This window comes from Haliaeetus albicilla, chromosome 12 (assembly GCF_947461875.1).
Source record: "Haliaeetus albicilla chromosome 12, bHalAlb1.1, whole genome shotgun sequence".
Classification (NCBI taxonomy): Eukaryota; Metazoa; Chordata; class Aves; order Accipitriformes; family Accipitridae; genus Haliaeetus; species Haliaeetus albicilla.
Genome location: NC_091494.1, coordinates 38852289 through 38872355, shown reverse-complemented (window position 1 = coordinate 38872355; position 20067 = coordinate 38852289). Strand labels below are relative to the sequence as shown.

At 36.6% G+C, this 20067-nt stretch overlaps 1 protein-coding gene across 1 annotated transcript; it reads right to left on the bottom strand.

Annotated features, from left to right (window-relative positions):
• Nucleotides 1-888: 888 nt before the first annotated feature.
• On the bottom strand, nucleotides 889-19904 carry ATAD5 (ATPase family AAA domain containing 5). The gene is made up of 23 exons (XM_069799251.1): nucleotides 19536-19904; nucleotides 16754-18555; nucleotides 16322-16409; nucleotides 15563-15727; nucleotides 14895-15033; nucleotides 14331-14415; nucleotides 13677-13858; nucleotides 12694-12851; nucleotides 12235-12388; nucleotides 11696-11989; nucleotides 11427-11523; nucleotides 10490-10572; nucleotides 10227-10372; nucleotides 9954-10104; nucleotides 9333-9503; nucleotides 8246-8364; nucleotides 7321-7414; nucleotides 7023-7087; nucleotides 5928-6108; nucleotides 4976-5163; nucleotides 3839-4680; nucleotides 2515-2679; nucleotides 889-2324 (listed from the first exon to the last, which is right to left on the bottom strand). The coding sequence occupies exons 1-23, from the start codon at nucleotides 19599-19601 to the stop codon at nucleotides 2246-2248; spliced, it is 5514 nt and encodes a 1837-aa protein (XP_069655352.1). The 5' UTR covers nucleotides 19602-19904; the 3' UTR covers nucleotides 889-2245.
• Between the last annotated feature and the right edge of the window lie 163 nt (nucleotides 19905-20067).

The following is a 20067-nucleotide window of genomic DNA, read 5'->3' as shown; positions in this document are numbered from 1 at the left end:
GTAGAGTCACTGTGAAACTCGAGGGGGTTTTTTTTTCTACTTCTGGTTTCACTGAATTCTTTTGTTTAGGTAGATTGCAGCATGAGTTTTGTCTTTTTCCTTTCCAGGTATCTTCAGTCATTCCCAGGGTGCCTGAAGCTGATTTTTACATTTTGGAAGAAACTGCTCCAAAGAGAAGCTTGTTTTTTCTTACATAATACTTTCACACTGTGGAAGCAATGTTGAGTGCCCTACTACATAAGGCACACAAACTAGCTCGATGGGCAGTATAAAGTAATAAGCAAGGCCCAGACTATTGCAGGAAAACATTCTGAATCAAAGGTAGGCAACTTCTGCAGTACTGGAATGGATCTTGTGAAGCATTTCCTTTTAAGCCGAGTTAATCAAAACCAGCCCCAGATCTCTTTCTCAAGACCAGCCCATCGCTCACGGAAACTTGCTTTCTTCTAGCATAAAAAAGATGCTTATACTTGCTGCATAAAATGCAACATTGCTAGTTTATCAGAGTTCAAATAAATCATCACAGGTAGATAGATTAACTTTCATTCAAACTAGCTTGAGTTGTTTTTATGTGGTTAATTGCACACAAGTATCTTATCAAGAAGTGAAATACTTGAATTCCACCTGACATTTTGGACTCCTTTTGGACACCATCGGCTGGAGTTTCTATAAAAAAAAAAATAAAATTCTTAAGGCAGTTATTAGAACCAAAGAGTTGACTTCAAAGGGAAGTTAAGTTGTCTCCCATTGCTTTCTACTTTATGTCTTTTAAATTACCCATGAATTTCCTAAAATAATAATACTTTATAGGGCCTGTTTCCAATTTATGTAGGTCCCCACTGCAACCTAGTTAGATTGACATTGCCTTTATAAAGCGGTGAACAGATATACTTTTACTTTTTTATTTTTAAAAGTTTTTAATTTTTATGTATTTATTTTTACAAAAATGTACAAGAGTTGCTTAGACCATTGATACAATACAACCCATTAAGATTTTAACAGCCACCGCTTTATTTCATTCTTATTTGATAATTCTGGGCTACAGAAAGAGTAAGCTATAAAGATTATTATCTACAATGCGGAAGCTTAAAATAATTTACTGTTTTCATAAATATTTCTCATTCCTGAACATCTTTTAGACATGAAAAATATAAGATGAGAACAGACTGTACTAGAAAATGGCCTTCCTCATTATTACAGACATTGAGGTAAGTGGAGTACCACTGCATGGCACCAATCTGACTCAGTTTGAGGAAGAGAAACAGTCCAACTGCAATATAAAAGGTGGAAGAGTACATGGTTGAAATATTTCCAGTTAGAAAACCCTTAAACATCATCTTTATGGACTGAAAACATTAAGTTTTAGGAGTCTTACTTTTCATACAACAGAAATATTCAGAACTGTAGCAAAGTCTCACAAATTTATTGTCATATAAAACCAGATTCAATCACAAATAATCAGGCTGAAGTCTTGTCAAATACAAAATGAAGTATAAAAATAGAACACAATATACAAGACTAGAAGTAGTTAAATATTACTGAAACCAAAGTAACACTGGAATAATTATTATTTACAAAATCTTGCCTAATCTCTGAGACTATCTTGAGCTACAGTAATCATTTCTCTACCTTTTTAGGAGATTAATATGCAGATCTGACAGCTGTAAATAATGAAATGAAATGACTGTATACAAATATATGTACATTGAGGCATAGTGCTTTATAAAGACTTTGTTACCCAGTTGTTATTGTGAAGAGTTGTTCATAGTCATTTACACTTTAGAAGACTTGTCCATCCTCTCCCTGCCCCCTCCCACCCCAAGTTATTCAACACTTAACTGGGACTTCAGAAAGAAACAAGCTTATTTTAATAAAAGTGTCTCCTCAGAAAAAAGCATCTTTGCTGTGGAAGTTGTGACAGTTGGTCATTACAAAAAGACTTCTTGCTATGTGATACACAAATTACAGAGAAAGATAGTATGAAGTAGTCCCCATTGATTAGTTTGTGCATTTAATATTATAAATGCACTTATTGGACAAGCACCAAACCCACCCACATTTCAGTTGTGGAGAGCAGTATCATGACAATAGATATATACATTATTTTAAATACTTATAGAAATTTAATATACAAATGGCTCTGAATATACAATAAAATAATGTGGTTAAAAAAAAAATAAAAAAATAATCAAATTATGGTGAGAATACCACCATCAGGCACAAAGTAGTTCTGGTGTTAGCAATTTTAAGGGAAGTCCAAAGACAGACCATTTATCATTTGTCTGGGTATTTCGAGATGAATCCCTTCAAGATAATGCAAGAACCTATAAAAAGAAAAGTAGAAGTGACTATAAGGGGACAAAGTTATTTCCAAATAAGAGGTAACACTTTTATTATTTGGAGAGGCAAACGTTCACCTTTCTTGTCTAGAATTATTTGACAAAGTATTTTATTAAAATTCGTAACTACCTTGTATATTGAAACGTAGCAAGATTTAAGAAAACCAAAACATACCTTCTTTTAGTCTTCCCTTGCTCTTTAAGCTTCTCAGACCTACAGATACTGCGAAGAGTGGGGAGGTATTCAAGTATGCTGGCTTGCTTATTACCCAGGTTTAAAGGACTTCTGGAAAATACAGTTCTGATGGCTGCCAGCCTCTTCTGTGCTTTTTTGTGAATGCTAAAATGGAGAATGAAGCTTTATTGTTTCTTGTTCAAGAATGTGTAGTCCCTATTTTGTTCCTTCATGATCAAATCCACTGGTTTAAAAATCTCTTAAACATACTTATGTCCAAAACTGTGTCCCAATGGATTAGATGCCTGCAACTTCTGATCGTGTGTTGCCTACACAGCATCCCAAAGCTGCACTCAGACCGAAACATGAGGGACCGTAGTTTGTTTGGCCAATGCTCTTAGCTTAACTATGGAGTCTAATCTGGGGAGGTCTTCACAATCTAGTTATGTATGTGAGGTTTAGTACATCCATCAGATAATGTAACCAAAAGCATCTGTGGTCTTCAAAAATAAAAAGCATCATGTGATTGGTATTTGCCAGAATGTAAATATCAGATCCAACGTATAACTCATGATATATTGGCCAAACTTGGTCACAGGTTAGATGGTTAGATCCATTTTGACATTGCTCCTCTGGGTACTGACTTACAGAAATAAGAGTCTAACCCATTTACCTATTCAGACACTTGAATAGGTTTCATTCACCTATTATGCCCATTTCAGGTGTGATGACTTATTTAAGTTAAAAACAATCTTTCATATCCACAGTTGCTAGCAGCAATGTATTCTTTGATCTTTTATAATATATTAAGGTTATTCTTCACTAGCATAAGTTACTAAAAAAAAAATTGCAAGAACTTTGCTCTGAATTTTGTTAGGTCTTCATCAACCAACACCTATGCATTTAAAACAGGCTCAATACAACCAGGCACTGGATGAAAAATTTGCACGTCTAGTACTTGCAGAATCCATTTCAGTCCATCTGTCTGTCTTGAAAAAGCCATCCCTTTAGGTTTTTGTTATTCTTTTGGTGGGGGTGGTGGTATTTGTCTGTTCATTTTTAAAGTAAATAGACTAGATTAAGGCTACCATTCCTGAACAACATTATAGTCAGGCTATTCAAACACTTTTGCAGATTGCCAAGCAGTTAATTTAAGCTTATATAAGCAAAGTGAACAACGTATTCCAGCATTTTGAGACATACTGATGTCATTGATATTGGTATGATCATGTATTCATAGTATCTGAAACAGTCCTACATCCTGTGAAATTCTTCTTTTGACAAAAAACTGCATTACATTCCAGAAATATTAGCAAAGTCTTACCTTGAATCAGCTGACTGATTAAAGGATACATAATTTCTTGTGTTTGAAATATGCAAAGTAAGTCCCTCCAGCTGATCACTTTCAGGTGTTTTACTGGTATTTAAAGAAGATTCCAAGTTTTGTGAAATATTAACAAAACATTTGTTAAAACTGAGTGCTTCAATAGCTGCCTTTATTTCACTACAGCTCTGGGAACTCCACCAATCAGTATTTTCTATACTGAATTCATCACAAAGACCATTTTTGATTTTGCCATTTGTCCAATTAAATCCTTCATCTTTAGAAAACTCCAGGGGTTCCTTGGTGTTAGTGTTTACACAGCAATCCAAGAAAGACATGTTCTCCACAAATTCAGTCAGTGAATTCAGACACTGAGAAACAAGAGCAGACCTTTTCTCATTTGCTGAGGTTTTAATTTCTTTTTCTTCTTTATTCATCAATAATTTTGATTCCTCTTTATTCACTTCAGCACGTGACGTAGGACTATCCGATGGCAAAGTTATGAATTCAGCTGAATAGTTGAGTCCAGTATCAAATAAGTCACTATCATCCAATGTTTCAAGCCTTTTCTGATTCTTTGTCTTTTTAGACTTTTTTCCAGAGCTACTTTTTCCAGAGCTACTTTTTCCAGAGCAGTAACTGTTAGTAGATCTGTTTTTTGAAGAAACTATGGTAGTCCTTTCAAGTATAGAGTTAGAGGCTTCAGATTGGTCTGAAAGAACTTGCACTGGTAAGGGAAGAATAAGTTCAAGATTACTGTATATAAAATCCACTTTCTTCATCTGGAATTCTGTGAGAAGCTGCATCAATTTATTCCATTTCTCCATGGTTGTGATTTTGTGCTGTAAAATAATAATAATGAAAAATTTATTAATACATTAAAAAACATTTTTATTTAAAAAAAATTAATTACAGAAAATTGCATACTCCTGGCTTTGTGTTTATGAGGCAAGGGACTGTTTGGCTTGCAGGAGACTGCCCCAGTTCAGATTTTGCTTAATAGCAACAGAATCCCCTAATTTCTACAACAAACCTTTTCAAAGAGATTTACTTCTAAGAAGATGCTATTTATAGCGACTATTACACTCAATTATCTAGCAATCATTCGAAGTATTAGCTAGTCAACTACAAAAATACCTTAAGAAATGTAAACAAATCTTCTGAAGGCAACAGGATATTCTTAAGGCCAAGCAATGTCTCTACACAGCCTGTATCACATTTTGGAAGCTCCTGAAGACATGCATCAGCTTGACAAAAATCAGTCTTGGAATCAGTAGACTTTTCAGAATTAATTACGTGATCTGCTTTATTAGTCTCATCTCCTCCTGCACAAAGATAACATGCTTTACTTGAAAAGAAACAATTGCATCATGAAACTGATTTTTCCCCTCTTTGCCTCAATTCCTTTTATAAAAGATACTGTAACTGTCGCCTCTTGCTGCAGTTCTGAACGAATATAACAACTGAAATAAGTCATCCCCTGTGTCCATTCATCATCCCCATTTTGTTTCTTTAAGTGTTAGCCATCTGCCCACCCTCCCGTCTCTGCATGTAACCATTTGAAATAGCCTGTTCTTCCTTTCATGCCCTGCTAGTCTCTGTCGCTTGCTCACACACCCACACCTGTTGAGGATACTCTTCCTGTATCCTTTGGGACCAAGTTCTTACCCTTGCTGCCTGCTTGCTAGCTGTCCAATTTATCTCCTTTTTCAGTTCTGCTTCTTCTAGGTGAATTACCTACAACTCAGCTAAATGGATAAAGAACTACAAACTCCGAGTTGAAGGGAAACTACTGCTGGCTCCCTGCTCTGCCCAATATTGCTACTCAGAAGAGGAAAGGAAGATAATTATGTCCCATAATGGCAGGTAATAAACAGGTGCAATAAAAATCAAACTTTTAGTTCCCTATGTATATATACAAGGCTTTGAAGTAGCCAGAAAAAAAAAAAAACAAACAAAACCCTACCCAAATGTTTAAGAGTCTTACAGAAAGTTACCATCTATTCATATGTGTCTAAGAATGGTTTGATTTACTAAAATACATGTTAAGATAGAGAATTTTTTAAAAAATGAAATTAAATCAACCTACCATAATGTGCCAAACATTTGTCTTTCAAGCATCCACCTCCACTTCTAACCCAAAACTGTAAGTACAGAACACTTTGTCTGATGTCACAGTTATTTGTGGTTAACAGAGCAGCTAAGTCTTTTACATCTGTTCGTAGATTCTCAGCCAAACACAGCACTTGAAGATAGCTAGCAGCATTTATCTAAACAAAAGTTAGACAAAGACCACTGAAAACAGCTCTTACCACTCAGACTCAATACGTCACACAGAAGGAAATTATTCTATTTATGCTTGCAATACATTTTTCCTTTTAATACAGAAGATTAGTTTATTAGATTACAGCTATGTTAACACCTCTATAGAAAAGCAGAATATTGTACCAAATCCAAACAGCCCACATCAGAGAATTAAGTTAAATTTAGGAAATCAACTCATTAAAAACGAACAAAACACACATATTCTGCCTACGTTCCTGAAACCACATACACCTTGTTTCTCATCACCAGTGAACAGGTCTTAGTGAACTATATTAACTTTAAAGGTTTTTTTTTCCTTCTTTCAACTCTGCAACTGTCTGGTAGCCCAAAAGATTTTCAATTTCACATAAAAAAAATTCCCCTTCTTGAGTTAGTTCCGTTTCTCATTTATTTAGGTTTTTCATATAACACATAGCTGCAAATGAAACTATTTGCTATACAGAATACTAGTGCTTACGTTAAAGGAATAATGCATAATATTTGTAGAGTAGTTCCTATACTTTTTAATGAATGAACCAATACAGGCATAGTCAGCCTTCAGATCAAAGCTATTAGATGTATCATCTATGAAGTTATTTACTACATCCTAAAAACTAAATTAAGTGATGTTCTTATTGTAATTCTCTCATATACTAAATGGCTCAGAAAATAAATCTTCCAGGCTAGTAGTAAAAATTCTACATGTAAAGATAAATACATCCTACACATCCTTGCATAAAACTCCAAAAAACAGTCTTCTGATGAAACAGATATATTACATCAGATAAATATAAATCTACACCAACATTTAAATTTCAGACTTAAATTAGCTGACAATTACTTGCTTCGGACATATCTGCATTTCTAAACACAGACTTACCAAGGAAGGGGTTCTAAAATTGATCTCTTCAAAATAGCCATCAAACATTAAGCTGAATGTTGGATCTATATAAAGAGATATCAGCGAACTGTCACGACATTATGTTCAAAACTAGTTATTTTCTTTACCCATTAAAGCAGCCAGTATCCTTATTCAAATACTAAAATACTCACTTTATAGTCTCCACACATTTAATTTTACATTTAGGAGCTGTATTCAACCATCACCATTTAAGCCATCTTATTGAAAGAGGCTCTTCTGTCTGTAAAGCCTAATTTCCATAACAAACACTACTCACCATTGGTAGTAAGAATTACAGGTCTTTTTGCAGTTGCCATGAATGTCTTTACTGCACTTAGAAATCCTGCATCTTCATCAAATATTATATCTACCTATAGAAGACAAATTAAGTACAAAATATCAATAGCTTTAACAATACCTACAGGCTGTGGCAATGACAGTATGCATGCTTCAGGTAAAGTTCACTTGTTAGCACACAACACTTTGATCACCATCTTCCGTGCTGAAGCTTACAAAAATCAGACTGGTTGAGGTTGCAAGGGACCTCTGGACGTCACCTTGTCCAACCTCCCTGCTCAAACCGGGTCACACAGAGCAGGTTGCCCAGGACCATGTCCAGATGGCTTTTGACGTTTGTTTTTTCTTTTTAATAGATTTGCACCAGTGAGCTGTAGGATCAACCCACATTTGCCAACATTGCTGTACCTCCTTTATTTACTTGAAATTACATTCTTGGCTGCAATTTTGTATTTTTCGTTTAAGACTCAAAGACACTTTTGGGCAAGAGGTTACAGAAAAGAAGAATTTAATGTGGGCTTAGATATTGTAATTACTGGGGTGTTAATGGCAACTTTTAAAGTGTCTCAGTGCATGTAAGTAGAGTAAAATTATAAACCAACACTTTTGGCATAATCAAAGGAATTAAATTAGCAGAATCCTGCAAACTTTTCCAACAGTGAACAACTGTTGATAGATGATAATTTATTTATCTTTTAAAATAACTTTGTAAAATAGTGATCCATGGTTAAAGCAGTACTCATGAGGATGAAATCAGTAAACACTGAATTAATTTTTAAGAAGCTGATAATCCTCACACTTGAGTCTACCTAGAAGTCTCAAGGAGGAAGGGAAAAAAAGTTAAATTCTTTAAACATAATGAAAGGACATATTGCTCACATCAGTATATTTCACATGAATTTTACCTCTTCAAAAAGAATGAGAGATGTTGCACTTTTTCTGTTGTGTTCTCCTCCTTCTACTTCTTTGTTTATTGGCTTCATTTGAGCATCTTTCTTTTCTTCACATGAATCCTGAGTATTTCCTGCAGATGGGCAAAGAATTGAGCAAGAAGTATGGGAGGACTGAAAACATTTAACATGCATTTTAGACACTGGTTTCAAAACCACTCCATGTACAAACTGCTTAAGAAAATTTACACTGACACAAAAACTTAGAAGTGTGACCTACATCCTTTTCTGATGTATCTTGTTTAAAAGAAAAGTGCAACAAATTTGCTGGGAATTCAACTGTTTGTGACCTATGATGTCTTGGGGGCATGCAGTAGATATAAGCCCTTCAAGACAGTGCAATATGACAAGGACTAGACTCGATTGCCCCAATTCTATCCAGCACTTTGCTCATGCATTCCTCTCTACTGTCTATGCAAAAATACTGGTTGTCCAAGTATATTATTTCCTTTTTAAAAACCTCTCTTTAAGGCTTCCAGATCCCATGAAACATTTGAAAATGTACCTTCCAATGTTAAGAGACTCAAAGATTTCAGTGTGCCCTTCTATGTATTAAAATCCACAGTAAGTAATCAAACATTTATTGGCTTTACAGGACCTCTTAATTCTGTGGCAGTCATTTTGAGATAGATAGATAGATATACACACCACCTAGCACAACGACCATTCCACACCAATCTGAAACAGGCACTGATATAGCATAAAGGTGTTTTTCTAGAGACAGTTTTTAATTTATCTTCTCTTACCTAAATGCCTGAGGGGGGGGGGGGGGGGGGGAGGAACCAAAACCCAAACCCAAACAACTAAGGAAAGCCTACTGAAATTCAGATTGTCTGTACCCTAGTTAACTCTCCTGTAATACAGAATAATGACAACTTCCTATATAGTTAAGTGTACCTGAGATGCATTACATTATTCTTGCTGGCAGTTAGAGCATAATAAGTGTGCTCTACTCTTTTCTCCACACAGGTCCACATATATAGTATTACAGTATAGCTTTTCCATCTTCAGAGGTAAATAATTATTAAATAGTGATACCCACCTTTGTTTTTTTCTTGAGATATTACTCCTCCATCATTACCTTTACGTTTGGAAGAAATTTTGAAATAGTTTGCAAGCGTTTTAGGGGGTAAGCTTCGTTTTAATCCTGCTCCTTTTGGTGACAGTGGAGGTTTTCTTGGTGAAACAACTTTCTTTGGAGAATACATTTTTTCTGCAAGATATGTTTTATATTAAACTTAAGCTGGAAATGTAATCTCAGACTGACATTTCTCAGGCAAATTTAGAGCAAATCTCAGTTTTGTATCTAGTACAGGACAGGTTTACTGTGCTGATTTCTGCTTGTTTTACTTTTCTCCTGTTATAGGGAATGCGTTCTGTTCAGCTTTCTATACAAGTGCTATAGCACTTACTCCACCAGTACAGAAATAACTTAAGATAATCAAGAGTCAGTCAGCTTGATAAAGTCATGATTTAATTTGGTATGTAGTTGCGTTAACCAACAGAGCATTTCTTATTATTACGGCCAGATAAGCTGAAATTTGCTACCTTTTTTAAACAGCTGATGTCTAAAAATTGTTTGGGGAACTCAGTTCCTACAACAAAACAAACAAAACGAAAACCCCAACCAAACAAAAAACCCAGATATAACCAGGAAACTTACTTGGTGACTTGGCACTGCTACAGCTGTTAAAAAAGCAAGGCTTATGTGCATTAATGCCTTTTTTGTCCACCTGATGAGACTGAGTAGCTTCTTTTAGTTGAGACAGTATCTGTCTACCATTACGCTGGCAAGAGGCATTGACTTCAAATATCTGCAATGGTATTTAATTTATATATTAAAAAAAATATATATTTAGACATCCTGTATTACGAGTACTTTCATATCACTAGTTACAAATAAGAAAAATAGCACCAAGAAAAGGACTCCACAAACCTTAAAACCAAGCTCCTGAGCACAAGCATATACTGCAGCAGTTTTCCCCACTCCTGGTGGGCCAGTTATCAGAACTGTATTGCAAAGACTAGTCTCTTCCTCAATATCAGATTTATTCTCTTTAAAGTCAAGGCTGTCCAAAGAATCTGTAGAATTATTTAAAAGAAAAGGAAGGATTGTTCAAACCATTATCAATTCATGTCATTTTTACGCCAACTTGAACAACAAGAAGCTATATATATTATTTTCAATTCTAGCAGCACCTTGATGCTCTTTGTCCTCCTTTTCCCCTTTCTGATTTCTTTTTTCTTCCCAATCAGCTCTTTTTTTCCATTCTTTTAACCAACTATAAAAGGAAAGAACAGAACAATAAAAATTACTGCTGAATAAAGTGAACCAAATTCAGATGGAACAGAACATAAAACTAGGGGACATCAGCCACTTGATAAGTTTCTGAAAGGGATAACAAGTCCTTTCAGATAAAAAAAAAAAAAAAAGAACAAAATTGTTCAGGGTTTGTTTGATCCTTTTGTAAAAAAGGATTCCTTCTTCATTCTCTGTTCTATTAGCTGATTGGTATAAAAACAAGTCACTTAGTGAACTACATAAACTGTGGAAAATGCTTTATCATTTGATGGATCTTTAAATTCTGCATAAGAGCCACAACAATAACTTAAACCCACACAGAAAACGTAATTAAAAGCACAACATATTGTATGGACTTGAGTGCTGTCAAAAGTGGAGGCAGTGCATGAAGATGAGGATCAGGCATGCTTGTAGGGAAGTATGGAAAAGGACTGGTAAGTTGCTACCTCTCATTCATAGTGTGTAAGCTTAAATAACCTGACAAAAATAGTTTTTACTCAAATGGTAACAGCATTAATTACTTAAGTATTTCATTCTATCCCACAGCCTAATGTAGCATTTCACGTGTGTTTTTGTTTTATACTACACCATACAAGCTACTGAGGTATTACTGTAGAAGAAACTATGACCAAAAGATCTTTCTTTTGAAAAGACCAACTGACAATTTGTTTCTGCAACTTTTTGGAAGTAAACCAAAACAAAGGCCACAAACATACACCCTGTAAATCTTATTCAAGCATAGTGTAAAATAACTGACTTCACTTCTTTGAGCATAATCAAGTAACAGGATGTTTTGAATTATTTTAAGAATGGATCCACGCTCTCACTTCTGACCTGTGTAGCCTTTCAATTTCTTTCTTGTTCCCCACAAGTTCACTGGAATCTTGAGGCTGATATTTTTCTGTCCAGAGCATGTCTTCCTTTTCAACACCTACAGAAGAAAATACCCATTTTTAAATAGTTCTACATGCAAGAGAGTTGATCAAGTCTAGTAGAATATTAAGACTAGATATGATTTTTGCACCGCAGTGGAAAGTTGAAATACATCATATATACATTCCCTCAGTGCAAAGAGAATTAAAATCAGACAGAAATGCAGTTACCTGAAAGTGCATTTGGCTCTGATAAATATTCAGTGTCTTCTGTCATAACATCTGGTTTCTGGGTCTTGTTTTTTCCCAAATGTGTTGCTTGTCCTGTTTCTGCTTGTTTTTCTCCAGATACGTGAGAAATAAGGTTCCTGGAAACTCTGGATTTTATTTCCATCTCTGTACCTTCAATTCGTTTTCTTCTTTTTGATTTGTGGTCTTCTGTTTCTTTCCTTTTCCTCTTAGTTTCCTTCAAATTGTCAGAATGTTTCTGATTTACCTCAGAATTTGCAGTACCATCTCTGCTTTCTAAGAAAGGAGGGGGGAAAAAAAAAAGTGACATCCTTTTAAAATTTCAAGCTATGTCCATTACAACCGTACATTTGTTTAAGCCATATTTGAAGATTTTGGTCAAAATGACTTAAAATGTGAGGACCAATTTATTTCCACCAACAGTATTCCTTCACTGAAACATTTCTGGAAATTCCAGGTTGCCTTTTTATGCCAGAGAGAGTGTGAGTGTGTATTTATTTTCCCCTATGTAGATTACTAACCTTGTATACTGTTTTCAAAACCCAACCATTCTGTTTGCTTTTTCAGAAACTTGTAGAAGTATTTTCTCACAGGAAATTGAGAATTAGAAGACATGATCTCATCTAGTAAATCTTTCCTGAATGTATCAGGAAAAACTGGTCGGTGGCCAGAAAGCTGTAACACACACAGAAAAAAATTATTACTTGAAAATATTACACAGAATAACAATGACAGTTTTGCATAATTTAAATTGGTAGCTGTCTTGTTAAACCCATAGATTAGCAGAAAGCCTTGAGAATTGTCTAATGTTACGATGCAGAATGGCTAAATCACATACGAGGAAAAAAAAAAATTCAGGACCGACACAGATTCAAACTACAGCATTTTTTAAAACAACGGAAGTCCTAACAAGTAACAAAACAATTTCAATTTTCTTTTCATTTTTCTTGTAACATAAGCCCCCATTTTAAAGTACTAACCACAGGTGCAGAACATTTTCCAGTTAGTTTTGAATTCACAGTGGAAAATTCACCAAGTGAGAGAGTGATTTTTGTGACATTAGTGACTTCAGTATTCAGTTTCCTTAGCTTAGTTAGTAGAGGACATGATGGTGATTTCAATTTCCACAGTGGATAACCTACAAAAGAACCCCCACAAAAAACAAACAACAAGAGGAAACTTTTGTTAACAAAACAGAGATACAGCCAGAGACAAAACCATCCCACAGTAAAGAAGAATAAACGCTCTTTTAACTACAACTTTATCATGTCAAAGCCAAGCTTATTTGACTTACACTGCATCAACTTTTTATCTTTATTAATTCTACCTCCCACAAGCAGAACAAATTTGCACATTTTTGCATACGACACTTCTCCAGTAAGTTGCTCCTGGGCTCTGCTCGCTCTGAATAACAACCTCTGCCCTCACCGGCTCTCTGTAGGACAGATGCTCACCAAGGATTTTGTTTGATTATTGGTTGGTTTGCAAATATAAACTCTGTTAAGTGCTATTCTACCTTCTGCTTTTCTGTCATGCCCTTTTCGTAAGAACATTGTAGCACACTCCCTCACTTAGTGGAAAGAAATGGGCTGTTCTTTTCTCTTTTGAGAAATATTTTGCCTTTGTCAGAATGAAAAGGTTTCTGCCCCAATCAGTCCAACATGATCTTTATTCTCCAAATTGAAACTTGAAAGACTAACTTTTTTGACTAAATATTAAGAATTTTGCATCCCCACCCATAAACATATACATTACTTCAGCATCAATTTAATTTGTAAACTGTGTATTCAAAAACATCTCACTGGAAGCTTTTAAGTTTTGTTTTCTTACTGTGACACAAAACAAGAGGAAACTACCAATTATTCCAGTCATAATAGTAAGTTCTGCTGTTCAAATTTCTTTTCTGCACAGATTTACTAGAAATTATTATATACATTTACAGAATGGCTGAACAAAAGCTTACAGTCATCCTTCTGCTGTACATGGACAACAGTCTTAAAACATGAGCTTGCAACAGAGTATGCTTCCATTGCTGCTGCTTTCTTTGCAATCTGTTTTTTCAGTGACTCTGGCAACCCACTCATCAAGAATTCACGTTTTGCTCTGAACTGATCATCATCTTGAGAATTTTCAGATGCATCTTGACTTTATGAAAATAGACATGAACAACAACAAAAAAATCATTAGAGCTACCAACTATATAAGGCTTACAACAGAATTTAATATTCACTTCTACACACGACTTAGGAACAGTCTGGAAGAACTGCTAAAATTAATTTAAATGTAGAAAGTTCACATTTAATTTTAATTTTTGTGTTAGAGATTTGAATTAAAAATAGTCCTCTTTGGTTTTGTATTTTTATATGCAGTTTAGGATTTCTTTTTAATCAGTCATCAACTACATTTTCAACAGTCTAAAATGGCTCAACAATGGTTGAAGAAACAACTGGCAAAAAAAGCCCCCAAATTTTGCAAGCAGATTAACATATTGATCAGTGTAAAAAACATGAACATTTATATCACATTTTGATAAGCGTATTTAAATTTGTAAAATGAATGTTAAAGTAACCTTGAAATATATTTTGGTTCTTAAGCAATTGCAATCTTGAAAACTGACCTGCTTTCATCAAAAATCACAATTGGTTCACCTGCAGAGTTCTGAGCATTTCTGCCTAGGAAGGAAGGTGGATATCCGAGTTTTCCTTTAAGAAGAAAAAAACCCATGATTAGATTAGCACTGATATAGCATTCTAACCTTACTTCTCTGCTCACTATTTATATGTTCCATTTAATAACATTAGGGAATCTCCTTTTCTTAAGGGAAAGCTGAGTATTTTAACAAAATTCATTATAGTTTTATTTCTAGTTATTTCATCATTATAGACATTATTCTCTGTAACATTAAAAAACCCCACCTTAAATTAGAACACAACAAAAGATGATGTACAATTGGCTGTTATTCAAACAAACAGTTTTCCCTGAATGAAGAAAAATCAAAGCAGCACGTGTAAATAACCTCTGCACTATTAACTCATGTCATAAAAATAAAAGGTATATATTGGAACATTATATAAAAACATCAGAAGAAAAGATGAATGTACTGCAAAGACAGCTTTATAAAAGAGTTATAATAGTCAATAACTGTAATAAAAATTAAACACGTCCAGTAAAACCCAATTACCGTTTGAGTTCTTCACAGCTTTCGAGTTTCTAGACTTTTTCCCCAAAACATCGTTTAAGCTCCGAAGATTCTTTTGCTTCACATTCTGCACTGTAGCAGTGGTATTAGTCAGGCTTGAATCTAAAATTACTACCGATTCCTAGAAAGCAAGCAAATAATATAAGAAAGGAAACAACAACTTTTCCTCCTTTATTAACAATACAATTTAGTGATCAGTACTGAGAAAACTGAAGAAACTGCTAGAAAGCTTAGAAGTTAGCAAATATAATTTGAAGATTATACAATACTTCTATTACTGTTTACACAGAAAAAGTATATAGAATAAGATCTCCAATATATAAACAAAGGCCAGAATTACTCTCATTTAAATTTAAATGTCTAAAATATACACATTTGAAACAGACAGACACCTTGACTGTCCATTAGGAAAGAGAAAGAGTCATTTCTAAAGTGTGACCATCTGGTGCATGTTATAGATCTGCATTAGGATCAGCTTTCCAGGCTATGCCTGGCAGTTACTTTACTATTTGACATTTACCATACCACTGCATAGATACCTACCTTATTTGATTCTTTAAAAAAAACGTTTGCAAGGCAAGAAATATTTTTGTTGCTTAAATGAATCACAAAAACATCAAAATAATCCCCCCCCAAGTATACAGGCTTACTTCATTTTCTTGTAATTTTTTCTTTTCAGCAAGAGCTTGCTGTCGAGATGAGCGCCTCACAGGAGTTGGTAAGTCTTCATTAACCTTTGATCTATTATGCCGTATAGCCTTTGCTTTTTCAATCAGCTGTTTCGCTTTGGATATATTTTTAGAAGTAGAGCTTATCTGTTAACAAAGTACAAAAGAACCAAAATACCTGGCAGTTAACAGCAATATATTTGGTAAGTATTTCACATATTAATATAATTTTTCACATTCATAAAAGCATATGATTTTTATAAAATTTTACTTGTATCAAAAAGAAAATGAAAGCTTGGGAAAGAGGAGCAAACCAAGATGATATAAATACTTTTCAAAAGGGAGTGAGAGCCCTAGAAGGGGATCCTCCAATTTGTCCACAGAACAAATGAAATATGGGCAGTGACGTTCTTAAGCCCAAGCTGTTCTGCTGTGCCCAAACACTAGGTCCCATCCTGAGAACCTGCAGAATATGAGCATACTATTTTATTGGATTTTTCTGTTAAGTTATGAAAAGCAGATTTAAACTAATAAAACATATTTTAAAATCTAAGGTACAGTAACTGTACTAGAAACTATCTCAAACGCTATCATAAATCACAGCAATAGTATCTTTCCATAGGGCACGTGAGAACTGTCTTACTGTATTACATTAGACTGTTACACAATTCTGAATATTAACACAATTATAAGCATATAGTAAATGACAAATACCGAAACATAAACTGTTACATAGATTACCTTTATATTTTTGGAGTTAAACTCTTCATTTTTCATCATTTCAGCTTTATTTGATTTTGTAGTCGCACTGATACGTGTAAACCTCATTCTAATTAGGGAAAAAAGTATTATGAAATTATTACTTTATCATAAAGGGAAATGTTACTCTCAATCTCATTTTCAAAAGCTTTTAAAAATACAGTGCTGCTGCAAACAGTAGCAACCCTCCTAATTGGTGGTTGTTTGGGGTTTTTTTGTTGTTTGGGATTTTTTTTTAAATGTCTTCAGTGCAAGCACATTTATAGAGTCAACTTTGGTTCTTCTGTATTATTACCCACCATGATCAGTATTCATGCAGTTTTGGTATGCATTCCAATCGAATTATGTCTTACTCTTAAAATACTTGGAAGAAATCAAACTGCAAAAAGGTAGAATATACTCTAAAATGTTTACCTTATTGGGCTGTTTCCATCAAAGGGCATGGTAATCACCTCAGCTTTATACACGTTACTTTTCTTCAAGGATCGCTTGCTTACTTTTGGTGTAGACGTCTGTAAAGGACAGCCACTTAATTCATCTTCAGAGAAGGTATTTCTAATCCTGTTTTTTTTAGGTGTAACATTTTCTGATGTTTTGATTTTCTTCTGCCTTAAACTCCTCCTTAACTCATTCACTTTTGGACTTGATGAAATCCTTACATCTAAGGTGTTTTCCTTAGTAAGGACATTAGCTCCTGAATCCTCATCTTCATTATAATTGCTAGTATTCGGGACATTCTTTTCTTTAGTTTCTGAAGCTTTCCTTCTTCTGTTTCCTTTTTTCTGAAACTTTTTAGGTCTTTTGGTTTTAGTTCTATTGCTTTCAGGACCAGAACATGTATATTTCTCCACATAATCTTCTGGTACTCCACTTCCTAATCCTTTATTTGAAGCAATGTCATCTTCAGGTCTTTCTTTTTCTTTTGAAGACTTTCCAATATCTTGCTTTTGTTTTCCAGGACCCTTTTTAACTCCACTTTTTATTACATGTGATGTTGGTTGTCTAAACGCCTTCATAAACTGATGCCTTTCTTCCAGAGTACATTTTGGCTTCAAAGAATCTGACCCTGCAGTCTCTAGTACAGCTAACTCCAATTCTTCTTCCTCAATAACTACATTAGATTTTCTTTTCTGAGTAACCTGTTCAGTTTGTTCATTGTCCAAGAGGGGTGGGCTACTTTCTTTTTCCCCTACACATCCCTTCTGCTTCAAAAAAATGGAAGCTATTTTCCTAGACCCTTTTTGCTCCTTACGTAATGGAGCTAATTTGGGGGGAATGGAATGAACTTGGGCAAGGACAGTTACTGTTCTAAGTGGTAGCTGTTGAGATTCCTCACACTTTTCTGGGTCACTAATACTATCACTTTTGTCAGTTTCATTTGCTGTAGCAGAATTATCCATTGTTGGCTTTGTGTCTTCTTCAACATGATCTACATTATCTTCTCCCTGACTCTTCAAGAAGTCCTCAAATGACACTGTTATTATACTATTATTTACCTGTGATGTCATATCATCCGTATGAACTGCAAAACTGGAATCACTAATAGTAGCGTCACACTCTGCTATTGTAGGAGATACCATCTTTTTCTTATCTTCATTTTCCTTTTTACACTTCTCATTCAGCTCCTTTTCAGCTGAAAAACTTTCAGACAAATCCATATCTACTTTATGCTTCCTTTTCCTTGATTTTCTTATCCTATTTTTTGTTCCATTTATTTCAGAACCAACTTTCTTTGCATTTTTTCTGCAGATGACAGCATCTGAGAAGTTCTCGCTTTGTATATCACCTTCTGCTGATTCTCTTGCACATTTTTGGTCAACTAAAGTACAAGTAGCAATAAAATCGTTACTGTGTTGTTTCAGTCCTGTTGTTTCTCTGCTGTCATCACGACTAATTTCTATTTCATGCTCATTCTCAGATCCTTTCATCTCTCTCAGCTTATTATTTAAATTAGCTTTCTTCCCTTTCCTCTTCCGCTTTAAAAGTGGTTTAAAAGGTGACTTACAGTCTTTGTCATCAGCATCCAATGGTGTTTTATTTTCTCCAGCTACAACTGGTAATGTAGCTTTCTCAGTTACAGATGTCTTTTTAAAATAATCCAGTATATTGTTGGGTTTTGGTGGTGACAGCACTTTGTCCACTGGTTTTGCTAATGGTGAAAAGTATCTTGTGATTGTTTTTACAGAAGTATCCTCCTCTCGCCGTTTCTTGCATGGCTATAAAAAAGTTCAACATTAATCACAGTTTTCAAAAACTTAAGATGACTTAGTATGGTAATGTAACAAAGTACAGTATCTGCAGTATGTATTAGTGACACCAGTACTTTTTCAGAGGATAAAAAACTCACGCCAATGCACTAAGACTGTGTGCACATCAACTTTATGTTTTCAAAAGCCCTCTAAGCTTGAAATAAAGATTCAGCCATTTCAAATAAATAAAAATCCTGTTCTGAAACTTTGAGACCGCCAAAACGGAAAGTGACCACAAGGTCTTTGGAACAGCTGTGCAGACATTTCGTAATACTGGAGTTGAGAAAGTCTACTTCAATTCAGATGATCTCTACCTATTGGTTACCTTGAGATGTTCGCCTGAGCATTTGTAGAGCGCTTAACAGAAAATTCCTACATCACTTAAAGATATACGATCCTACCGTAAACATCTAACTCGTCTTAAGAAGAAAGCATACCTTTAAAAATACTTGAGAAAACGAATACAAGAGAACTCGTATCATGATCCGAACCGTAAAAGAGCATTTATTTCCACGACCCCAAGAAAGACGGCTCACAAAGACTTTCATAACTCTCCTAGTTTATTGAAAACCGAACTCTTCCGAAATCGCATCCTCTGAGACGGAGAACGGATCTTCCCAAAGCTACCGGGGACTCCGCTGAGGTGCCCCTTCAAGAAGGCGTCTCATGACAGCTTTGGGCCGCGGGCTGCGCGGCGCTCCCGAGCGCCGACCGCCGGGCTGCGAGCGAGGGCGCGGAGCCGGGTACCGGGCACCGGGCACGGCAGCCGCCTCGCAGCGTCCAGGCGGCGTTTCCCGTCGTCCCCATCCCACACACCCCAGACGCTCTGTGTCAAGCGCCGACGACAAAGGGTCGCCCTCCGCCCAGGCCGCCCCGCCAAGACCGCCGCCAGCCCCCCCGCTCCGCCCTCACGGCGCGGCCCCCCCGGCCCGCCTCCGCGTCCCCACCTGAGCGTCGCCGTCTTTCCCGGGGAGGGAGGCGGCCGCCGCGGCCACGGCGACCCTGCCCACCATGCCCCGGACGCTGGCGGGGAGCGGAGCCCTCAGCCGCGGGGGGAGGCTCGCCCTATCGCCATGGAGCGGGCCCGCCCGATGGCCGCCGCCGCCGCCGCCTGACAGGAGCGGGAGGCAGGCGGGCAGAAAAGCGCGCGCGGGACAAGATTCGGACCTCCGCGCGGAAGGGGGCGGCGCCACGGCGCCCCCACGTGACCCACCCGCGGCTGCCAACGGCCGTCCGCTCTCCACCCTCACGTGACGCGGGCCCCGCAGCCGGTCACCCCGCCCCTTCACCGCAAGCCCGGTCACGTGCCGGGGGAGCCACGCCCGACACCACCCCCCACCCACCCCCCCGCCCCCCTTCCCCGCTTCGCTTCGGCCGCTGTCGGTCGGGTTTTCGCGCCGCGGTGCGGAGGAGGGCGGGGCGCGCGACGTCACGCGGGGGGGGGGAGGAGGAGGCACGGGACGCTCAGAGGGGGCCAAA